Source organism: Protomyctophum parallelum (genome assembly GCF_964188405.1).
Source record: "Protomyctophum parallelum genome assembly, chromosome: 17".
In the NCBI taxonomy this organism is placed as follows: domain Eukaryota; kingdom Metazoa; phylum Chordata; class Actinopteri; order Myctophiformes; family Myctophidae; genus Protomyctophum; species Protomyctophum parallelum.
This window is the reverse complement of record NC_139719.1, coordinates 6,292,815-6,304,599: the sequence shown is the minus strand read 5'-3', so window position 1 is coordinate 6,304,599 and position 11,785 is coordinate 6,292,815. Positions and strand designations below refer to the sequence as shown.

The 11,785-nt window shown below is 42.3% G+C and overlaps 1 protein-coding gene across 1 annotated transcript; it reads left to right on the top strand.

Annotated features, from left to right (window-relative positions):
* Positions 1-296: 296 nt before the first annotated feature.
* Positions 297-8,894, top strand: LOC310874566 (alpha-actinin-2-like; the record flags this gene model as incomplete). The annotated part of the gene is made up of 7 exons (XM_083787424.1): positions 297-347; positions 913-1,047; positions 2,003-2,077; positions 3,297-3,401; positions 6,108-6,254; positions 6,378-6,443; positions 7,814-8,894. 5 exons carry the CDS (start codon positions 297-299, stop codon positions 6,222-6,224), a joined length of 483 nt encoding a protein of 160 aa, XP_083643550.1. The 3' UTR covers positions 6,225-6,254; positions 6,378-6,443; positions 7,814-8,894.
* Between the last annotated feature and the right edge of the window lie 2,891 nt (positions 8,895-11,785).

Below are 11,785 nucleotides of genomic sequence, written 5' to 3'. Positions count from 1 at the left end.
CCATTAGACTTTAATACATTTTGTGCTTGTGATGATGAAAAAGAAAATAATATCCCCAGGACTCCTTGTATGGAATTTAGTTAAACAGATGTGAACGTTCATACTCATCTTCGCACATCATTCTTGTCAGGACATTGTGTGGCTTGCACTTTTTAGTTAGCTAAAAATGTGATTAAATACTATGTAACTTTGCCCTGTGTTTATAAAACACGAAACATTTTTAACCCATTATTTACCTCTATACAAGCAGTGGTTGGGAGGGTCTGGTGTCAGCTCATGAGCAGTTCAAAGCCACCATGCCAGAGGCAGACGGTGAACGACAGGCCATCCTCAGTGTGTACAGTGAGGTACAGAAGATCTCTACGAGCTACGGCCTGTCTGCTGACCTGGTCAATCCCTACAGTACCATCAGCATAGCTGACCTAGGCGTCATTAATCAGAAACAATAGGCTATATATGCACAGCAGCCATATTGGAAAGAAATCGGACCTCCTTCCTTACCTCTCCTCCAGATACGAATGATACCAATGTAGGCTCTGTTCCATTTTAGTGTAGCACAGTGGTTCTCAAACCTTTTAATTTCAAGGACCCCCATAACTCAGAGAGTGTACAAATGGAACATTTGCAGAGTTACACACATCATAAGGGGCCATTTGGAACCAATTTGAGACCCATGATGTAGCAGAGTCTTTCCAGTGAGCCAACATGCATAATAATTTCAACACCGCATAATTATGAGAAGTAAGGAATTACCAATAAGGCTGCTGTTCACAGAGCCTATTGCAGCCATAGTGGCAGTTTGTGCATATGAATGTGCACACATCACATCTGCATGTATTGTATACATTACAGTACATGGTGGACATCTGTCCAGGTGTGATACGTGCATGAGTATCTGTGTGCGTTCCCCAGGTGAAGAAGCTGGTTCCCCAGAGGAACAGCTGTCTCCAGGAGGAGCTAGCCCGGCAGCATGCTAACGAGAGGCTGAGGAGGCAGTTTGCTGCCCAGGCCAACAACGCTGGACCCTGGCTACAGTCCAGGATGGAGGTAGGCCAGAGACAACAAGAGCCACCCAGTCCCAGAGGTGTGCATATAGTTGAGCCCCACTTGGCTTAAGGCCAGATGACCTCAGTGTCCTTGTTCTCCTTGACATCCAAATTGTGCCCTATCTCAGACAAACACACAAACAGCTTCATTATTATAGCTTCGCACTCTTTTCCACCTTGTCTTCTCCGGAAAAAAGCTATAGACTACTGTAAGTTCATTATTGTGACTCAATTAGTTGGACAGAAAGGAATGAAAAAAGTCCAGAAACACACACACACACGTGCACAGTTTAAAAGGTGAAAACCTTTGATGGTACAGTCCCTGCCCCCCACCACCAGGTAGTGGGTTCGAAACCACCATGGTGTGTCTGGCTTTGTCTGGCATCTACAGTATGAGAACACAAGGGAGGGAAGCCGGGCAGGGAGGGTGATATTGGCCATTGCATGCAATCCTACGGGCTGGGGCAACACCTATAGGTCAGCAGGGAGTGTTGGGCGGGAGGAGTGGGACGAAGGCTCTACGTCCTCCCGGTGGGGGCTCCTCACTGGCAGGTGAGTCAGGAGGATACAATTAACAGCAGTGACAACACAGACATGTGTGAGGAATCTCGGGAGGAATCAATTGGCATGACGACTAAATTAGGAATAAAACAATATTTGCCTACTCTGAATATTTTCTATTTAAAAAACAAAAGTGAAAACTTTTTTTGTTGTTGCACTCAGTGCTTCACAGGGGCTCAACTAATGATGATGATGATGGTAATTGCATTACTGCATAGTCACTAGAGTTGAGGTTTTCACATTGGTGTGTCCATCTGCATCAGAACATTTATAAGCCATTCTCAAAGTACATGAATTTACATTTATGGCATTTAGCTATAGCTTGAATTACCCCTGTAAGTCAGCCTGGAAAAGAGCATCATCTAAATGTCCCATGTCCCTCTCTGTCTGTCCAGGAGATCAGCCGTAGCACAATGGAACTGGGTGGATCCTTGGAGGAGCAGCATACCCAGGTGAAGCAGTTTGAACAGGTAAATCATCTGCTCCTCGGTCACAAAGGGTGGTTTTAATTAACAATTATTTTCTTGGTACACGTTCATTTCCAATACTAGCTGGTGGTTGTGATAAAAAAAAACGAAGTAACACACGTAAATAACAATTACTTTAATGAGTAAGAACAATAGCATGGGCCCAGGCCGTAGCGTAACGGTCTGGGCACCGGACTGGTAATCCAGTCGCAGTGTGCCGCGGGTTCGACTCCCGGACCCGACACGGCCTTTACTGCATGTCATCCCCCCATCTCTCTCCCGTTTCCATGTCATCCCCCCATCTCTCTCCCGTTTCCTGTCAGCCTACTGTCTGTCCCTTCAAAAAAAAAAAAATCAATAAAAGGCGTAACCGCAAAAAAATATCTTAAAAAAAAAAAAAAGAACAATAGCATGCATTAAAGATGTATAGTTTCTAAATCTACACTAATTGCAGTTGTCCAATATATACACTGCACCTCTAGATGGTGCTGCAGCCTCTCAGTTGTAAAATAGCACAACGTTACTGTGGCATTCCTTTTGCTCTTCATTTGAGGATGTTTTGGGAAAGTGAAAGTAATTAAATAACACATTTACTGTATTTGGTACAAAACGTAATATTGTAATAAATTATCTTAGATTGTAAAAAACTAAAAAGTAGTAATAATAGTAATGTAATAACGTTTTCAACGTAACTTCCCCAACGGTGGTGGGAATATTATAGTATTGATTTGTAATAATAAAAAATAAAAAATCATTTTTTTGAGGGGCAATAGGTCAACCTGAGGGGCCACGGAGGCCATGGTCTTCATGGCTTCCATGAAATGACTGCCATGTTTACAACAACACTCACATAAAACAACAGATAACAGATCCTTCCCCAAGCCACGCCGGTACCGGTAAAACTACATGGTCATTCCATAATGCCCTTCAAAATGTGCCCCCCCCCCACCTTACAGTAGATCAATGGTTCTCCCTTACGACTGTGTAACTCCGACAGTGTATAAATGTAACCAAATGGACCGTCAAGGGTCCATTCCTCATTGATTTATAGAGCAGTCTAACATTGCATCAAATCGGGCTCTGTGGCCTAATGCATACATTTTGAAGCTATAGCAGCAATAATTATCATTCAGCCTTCACAATTCATTTGAAGTAATGTTGATTTGATCATAAGCTGTAATGAAGTAATAATTGTGTGTTTGGTATTCCTGAATCTGATCAGATGATTATCAACTACAAGGCTAACATTGACAAACTGGAGCGAGACCATCAGCAGATACAGGAAAACCTCGTCTTTGACAATAAACACACCAACTACAGCATGGAGGTAACCCACCCACGCACGCACGCACGCACGCACGCACGCACGCACGCACGCACGCACGCACGCACGCACGCACACACACACACACACACACACACACACACACACACACACACACACACACACACACACACACACACACACACACACACGCAATGTGTTTTTCACACAATTCCCGTCACTCTGTCATGAAGTTGCAATTCCCGTCACTCTGTCATGAAGTTGCAATTCCCGTCACACCCCGTCGTGACATCAGCCCCATATATTGTGCCCATGCACCATATATGGTTCTTGTGACATCACACTCGTGACCTTGCCCTTTAGGGCAAAGTCGCTTCGCGCCCCCAGGCGTCTTACTGGTAACACTGCCTTCCATCATTGTTGATTGGACTGAACTGATTTAAGAATAATTTGGTAATTTTCAAAATGTACTATTAGGCCTACTTTAAAATATCATAATGTCATGTATTCTACTGGTGCCATAGTTCAGCACTGTGTATGTTATCAGTTATCACTTGTCTGGGAGTCAATACGATTCAGCATAAGGCATCAGGTGAAAGGTTATCTATCATTCAGTCCATGCAGTCATGATATTGATATATCGGAACAGATGGGGACTCTGCCGAGGGGAATACCCTCCATCAGATATGACTATGAGAAGATAGCTGGAAAAACGCTCTAATGGGCAAAAGTTCACATTGTAAGTTCACATTGACACGTCTAACCGTTAGACGTGTCAATGTGAACTTACAATGTGAACTTTTGCTATTCCTATTTTGATTGTGGGATGTCAATGGGCCATTCACAACCATCTATCCAGGAGGAATGTAATGTCAATAAGCCATCTCTTGGGCAATTGTGGTGAATATGATTGCATTTTGTATCCAGAAATAATGACAAGAGCTGTAGTGTCACCCAAAAGTGCTTTTTGTGAAAAAGTAATGCTTTTAATGGATTCAGAGTAATGAAAAACCCCTAGTTTGACCCCACACATTATGTAGTCATAGCACTTCATGGTTATATGCATAGTTTATACATATAGTTTCATTATATAGATAGATATATTCCACTGTTATGTTCTTAGCTTCTGTAAAACAGATGTCATTGCCAAACACTGTCTTTTGAATAGGCTAATGTGAGCTTGTAGATATGCATCTTCACTGTTATTGTGCTGTACTTGTGTCACACACACACACCAAATCAATCTAGACAGCACTATAATTGCTTTTTATGTAGTCATAGCACTTTATAGTTAGATATATGTGGGTGATTCTTCAACTTGGGGCACTTTTGACTTTAGAATTTAAAAAAATGTAAATATGGTTTGAACTCAGTTTAGTTTCCCATTCCTAGGTGTTCATTAAGGGGTCTGGAACAATGATCTTAGCTATCAATCAGGCCATTGCTATTCCTATTTTGATTGTGGGATGTCAATGGGCCATTCACAACCATCTATCCAGGAGGAATGTAATGTCAATAAGCCATCTCTTGGGCAATTGTGGTGAATATGATTGCATTTTGTATCCAGAAATAATGACAAGAGCTGTAGTGTCACCCAAAAGTGCTTTTTGTGCAAAAGTAATGCTTTTACTGTAGTGAATTAAACAGAGAGGACTGGAGTCAATTGGGTTATATTATTTTTAACACGAATTTGAAGCTGTCAAAATCTGACGGCCATTGTCACGCCCACCTTTTGGCCACGCCCACCTTTTGGTAACGCCCACTTTTGGCCACGCCCACAAAAAGGACCCCCCTTGTCATTTTCCAGGCAGGCTCCACTGGTCTAACGCCACACGTCCGTGGTGTTGCTCCGTGAATATCGTGTGCTCGAGTGAAGGCTCATTCATAGTCTGGATTTTTGGTGGTGAGGTACACTGACCACCGAACTACAACATGACGTCACGAGCCGCACGCCCCAGCCCTTCTCTCTGTTTTTACTCACCGCTGCTCAACGTTATTTCAGCTCCGGTGGTCACCTCACCTGACCGTGTTTTTTCCGTGCTCACCACAATCACTCCGTCGCATGATTCGCATCACAGAACGGGGAACTACAAACAGCCACAAAGCTCTGCGCGGTTGAAAACACAATCGCAGAGGTGAAGTCAGTGACGTATCACGGCCACAAAGCACAGGCGTAAACGCCACTTCCGCATGCGCCGCATATACGTCACAGTCTATTACTTGGCCACCCGAACTACTCACAGAGTTGTGCGTTCACAAAGTGTGCTCTTCTCAATTGTAATTTAAAGATTATATAAAGATAGATATAAAGATTGAGTGTCATGATTGCCCCCCCCCCCCTTCTAAAACATGATCATCAGGTACTATGATTATACTAGGTAGAAGATCTTTTTCAAAAGTGTACAGAAAGTGTTGTGAAAAAGTGAAAAAAATTATGTTTGTATGTGGCCACACCCACCAGTTAATTACGTATAACTGGTTTTCACCTGTGCACCACCCACCTGAACTTAAGCCTCGAAAATGGGGGAGGGGTTAGGGTTATGATGTTATGTCACAAAAATGGTGTGCTCTCAGGAAGAAACCAAAAATGCACAAGGAAGACATGTTTGAATATTCTAACCAAACCTGGGGGTCTATTAGAGTAGAGTAATTCATAGATACATGCAAAACGGAAAAAGTACAAAAATCACTGCTCTTCAACATTAGCGTTTTAAACGCTGACTCATGTTTCTCTCTTCCTCCCTATAGCATATGCGTGTTGGTTGGGAGCTGCTGCTCACCACCATAGCCAGGACGGTGAATGAAATCGAGACCCAGATTCTAACACGTGACGCCAAGGGCATCAGCCAGCAGCAAATAAATTAGTTCAGGACCTCCTTTAACCACTTTGACCGGGTAAGAGTTAGCCTGAGGGGTTGGTTAGTTTTAGGGTTAGCCTGAGGGGTTAGTTAGTTTTAGGGTTAGGTTAGGCCAGTAGGTTAAAAAGAAATAATTTCCCACACATTTTGTTCTTTCCAGAAAAAGAAAGGAGGGATGGAAACAGATGACTTCAGGGCCTGTCTGATTTCTATGGGCTATGATGTGGTAAGCACACACACACGCAGGCACATGCACACACATGCATGTACAATGTACATGTGCACCCTAAATAGGCTTATTGTCAGTATCAGCCAAGAATGGGGGTGCCCATTTTCAAGACAGACTGTGGCGGTGGAGTGCGACACCTACCATCAGCTCGCAACCAGTAGCTACTAGCTCACGTTACCAAAGCCGTGCTGCTCATACAGTATGCTGAGTTGGCGCTTGGCGGTGCCCTGGGTGTGAACACTGAACCTTGTGGTGCAAAGAAGACGGCTCTACAGACTGAGAAACCGTCATATCTCTACATAGACTTTAACCTTTACCAGATAGTAGATACACACAACCTTAAGAAACTGCATCAAAATACCTCCCACTTTTGATGCTGAATATCAGATCAGCAATGTATCCATCTATTTAAACCATAACAATCTAAAGGATTTGAGATTTAATTTCACATGGTGGAATATTGTTGGGCCAATGGAAGTAATACACAATAATAATAGTATCTCTGCACTAGAGATCATTTCAGCACTTTGTAAGAGTCAATCTGTCAAGACGAACACACACAGTCACACACATACAGTAGTGACACACACACGCACACAGTGCAGGCAGGCAGGCAGGCGGGCAGGCTGGCAGGCGGGCAGGCTGGCAGGCGGGCAGGCTGGCAGGCAGGCAGGCGGGCAGGCTGGCAGGCTGGCAGGCAGGCAGGCAGGCGGGCAGGCTGGCAGGCAGGCAGGCAGGCTGGCAGGCTGGCAGGCAGGCAGGCTGGCAGGCAGGCTGGCAGGCAGGCAGGCGGGCAGGCTGGCAGGCAGGCAGGCTGGCAGGCAGGCAGGCAGGCTGGCAGGCTGGCAGGCTGGCAGGCAGGCTGGCAGGCGGGCAGGCTGGCAGGCAGGCGGGCGGGCGTGCGGGCGGGCAGGCACGCACAGTGAATCGTGTCTCCATTACCTTGTTGGAATGAAAGGTCTGGTTGTGTTAGAATGTCCTATACCAAAGACAAATGCCTGTGTCTGTCAGTGAGTCTGTCAGTCACTCTGTTAATACTGTGTAGTTAATCATTCTGCCCTCTATATTGGTGACTTCATCGATTAAACCTGATTTAACCTGGTTTAATCGATAGTAGTGACCGACACTGACCGTCAGTTAGTACTTTGTTGGGCTATGGGCAATATCGATTATATTGATATCATGATTTGATACTAATTATCATCTGCAATTTAGAATATTGTAATATCGTGATATGGTAAAGATGTCACCTTTTCCTGGTTTTTATGCCTTATTTTTATACAGAAAATTGCCATTCAGCCTCAGGTCTTAATGGGATATTTATTCTCTCTCCCTTCCTCCCTCCCTTTTTCTCTCTCTCTCTCTAGCCTTATATTTTGCTTGAGGAGTTGCGCAGAGAGCTACCGCCTGAGCAAGCTGAATACTGCATATCCAGGATGGCGCCATACGCGGGGCCTGACGCAGTACCTGGAGCGCTGGATTACTCAGCCTTCTCCACTGCCCTCTATGGAGAAAGCGACGTCTAGTGGCCAGTGGCGGGAATCCTATGCACATTCACACAAAACCAGGGATGTGTCAAAGACACGGGAACAGAACCTTTTATTTTTAATGTTTGTGACATAGACAAAATAGCGAATAATTACATTGGTTTAGTCACAAAGGAAACATTATTCAGTGCAATTACCATCTGATTGACTATGAAATATGTGTCACAAAGATCCATGCCACAAAGTGTTGAAATAAGATGTTTTGTTGCCGTTGGTGAAACAATTTAACAAAGCCCAGCTTTACAGTTTGAACCTACTGTATTAGAAGTAGCAAACAGCAGATGTACTAACTGTTGTATTACTATTTGAAATTGTTTCAGTTACTTCTCAGGGATTGGTTCTAGCAAGTCTATCAGATTGTCCCAGAACCATGACACATATACAGTAAGGCAGAGATCAGTCACTGCAGGTGTAATGCTGCGTTCACACGGGCAGAGATACAGTCTACCATTCATTTCCAATGGAAGCCATACAGTACATCAGTCGTGTGTAGCTGCTGCAACAGCTACAAAGCTACAAAAACGTTGAGCTGGTTTCAACTTCAGCTACAAATCTACAAAGCTACAAATATGCTGTGTAGCTTTGCATCTTTGTATCTTTTGCATCTGCCAGTGTGAAGTGTGAACACAGTATTAAGGTGGTTGCACACTGGACGCATTTTCGACTTTTGTCTGTTTTCCGAAAAACCGACAGGAAAACGCAGCTAAGAATCCGAAAAACGCGCTCGGCGTGTGGGGACCTTTAAGCCTGTTTTTATGCTAACAAGGGTGTCAGTGAACAAGGGTCAAAATGTAGGCCTATCCTGTTTTCCCTTGTCTGGACAAAGAAAGTGCTGGATGTAAATGAAAATATTTCAAGTATTAATTGAAACTGGTCAGGTATAGCAATAAAAAAATATATAATGCAATTTACAGTTTACCTGTGTTGTTGGAGACTATGTAATAATTGTAGTACTAACATCTACATTCACTGAATGGAATGGTAATGATTTACATGTGAGATGCAAGGTGCAAAACAGTATTAAAACTAGAATGGAGTGCTCAGCAGAGGGCAAATCTCTGCCAGGAGGCAAGCGTAGGGCTTGCCTTCATCTTTCTTTTTGTCTAGTGCATGTGATAAACAATAATTTGGGGTTGTGCATGAGTACACTTTGAAAAGGCACATGGCAATGGGAGAAGGAAGATAATAAAATACTGTCATTACATCCTTACGGTGCAACTAAAGAAGACAGAGTATAATCTCTGGACTGTCAACACTTTGAAAATGTGTGTGGCACCACTAGGACAAACATTACATTACACAGCCTACATTGCCATATACTGAATGAACTACCCTCCCAGCTGCAATGCCATTAAATCCTAATTCTGAATAGATTTCATTCAATGTTTCATTCAATGTTCTGTGTAATCTCATTTATTCATTCCTTGTGTCCATTATGTTTGTACCGGTATATCCCGTCAATCGGTGGTTGCTGTTTGAAATGTGTTGTGTTTTTGCTGCACCAATTTTGCGAGTCCTTAGAGAAGAAGTAAGCACTGTAATGTCATTGACATTATGGCTAAAGAAGTTGACAGTTAATTATACATGAAGCTGAAAAGTACTGGCATGTAGGATGAGATGTACATTGCTACAGTATGTCTGAAAGATGGCACGCATGCATGCACGCACGCACGCACGCACGCACACACACACACACACACACACACACACACACACACACACACACACACACACACACACACACGGAGACAACACATATATTGCATTTAATGTATTTGACTGACTGAGGTCTGCATTTACAGTACCATAGTTTCCACTGGCCTAATTTGAATGTATTTCTATCTCTTTCTCTCATGCTCACATTTTCAAGTTGCATGACTAAATATTCAGAATCAAGCTGCATTATTATTTGAAATTAATGTTGTGCCACAACACAACTTAAACCTTATTTTGATTTCCACTTTCTAGGAATCATAAAACGATTAACACATTAAAATAAATGTTGTTTTGGTGAACCATTTTTTATTTAAATTAGTTACAATACAAAATACAAACACAAAATGATAAGATCTGTAGTCTATAGTACACAATCATTGGAAAAAAATTGAAATTCTAAAATGTACAGTTAATAGCTGGTCTAGTATTTCACCCAGGCAGTCAAAATGGGTGCATATGATTGGCTAAGCCATTCAGATTGTCAAAAGGACTGTAACTGTAATCACTGAAAAACATAAATTCAGCAAAACTTTGACTTTGATTTAATTTAGTGTCGTTATTTCTTTCTTTGTATTTGTTTTGAACATCATACAAGAAAAAAACTCAAAATTAAACAATAAAAGGTAAAACATACAAAATTAATTAAATCCAACAATCTCAATGGACAATAAATCATCAATTCTGGATTCGAAAAGGAGGAAGCTTCCGTTTAATTGTCACTATTATGGAAGTTGACTTTCCACCTGAAATAGAGCGTCACAGTCCCTCCCCTACCAGGGCCCAGGAAATTATTCCCCGTTCATTTTCCTCATAGACTTTTCAAAAAGTATTTATTTAAATACCCTTTAAGCCTCGTACAAAGCCAACTCAAGTTGTGACAAATCATGACAACAAACACAATTTTTTGGGCCGAACAAAGAATTGGAAAGAAGAAAAAAAGGGAAGGTTACACACTTTTTTTGTTGTTTTTCTTCTTTGTAATTATTTGTTTGGTCCAAAATATTGTGTTTATTGTCATGATTTGTCACGACTTTGTCCACGTCACTCTCTGGAGCAGCATCGAAAACTATTTTAAAATGACATACGTATATTACGTACAACATATGTCGTTGAAAACCATGAAAAACAACATACCGTAGCTCGTCGAAAATCACTCAAAGAAGTGTCTACCCTTGACTTTTCTGCACGTTGTCTTGCACATGCTTATCTTGAGCTATTTATCAATACTATCAACTTTGTAAAATAGTGCAAAAACATTTGGTTTTTCTTTATTGATACTTTTACTAAACTCATTTCAAGAAATGTAGTAATTTTTCCACTACTGAGTGGAATCAAACCAAGGATCTCTCACACTTAAAGACTATATTATAGCCCATAGGAGAGACGGGAGACCCAGACCACTGTTAAAGGTATATTCAGTGATTTCACTCAAAAAACCTTAGGTTTCGTTTTTGGCTGTGGGACCCAGCCTTTCGTCCAATCAGGATAGAGAGTCAAAAACGAAACCTAAGGTTTTTTGACCCCCAGGGGTTAACTGGGGACAGGGAGGAACTCCTTATATGGCCAGCACACTCTATAGTAGGGAGGATTATCACAACAAAACAAAAAAAGAAGTGATATTTGAATTAAGTGAAATCACTGAATATACCTTTAATGATTCTGTGATTTGAGAGTTCAAGGTTTAAGTTAAATCTTGTTATCTAACTAAACAGGCTAAAACGATAGAAGCATCTGCGCTCTGAACACTGGTCAGCCCCCCAGTCAAAAAACACAAAAAGGACAGCTGGAGCCTCGTAAGATGAATTGAATACAAAAGTAATATCATCATCTTAATACGGTCCAATACTTAGTTAGGGAGGGCGTGGAATTCTGACAGGCAGTTAGGCCTACTGCTGTCAAAATATGACCCCCCCCCCAGGTCCCCCAGTCAAAAAACTGTTACTTGTGACACTCGTGCTTTCTAAGGTGTGAACTACAGCACCCAGCATCCAACACCCTACCAACCCACCCATTGGGCACCCACCAGTCACGTTACTAGTGGTGACCGTTCATTCAATCAACCGCCAGCGCATGCGC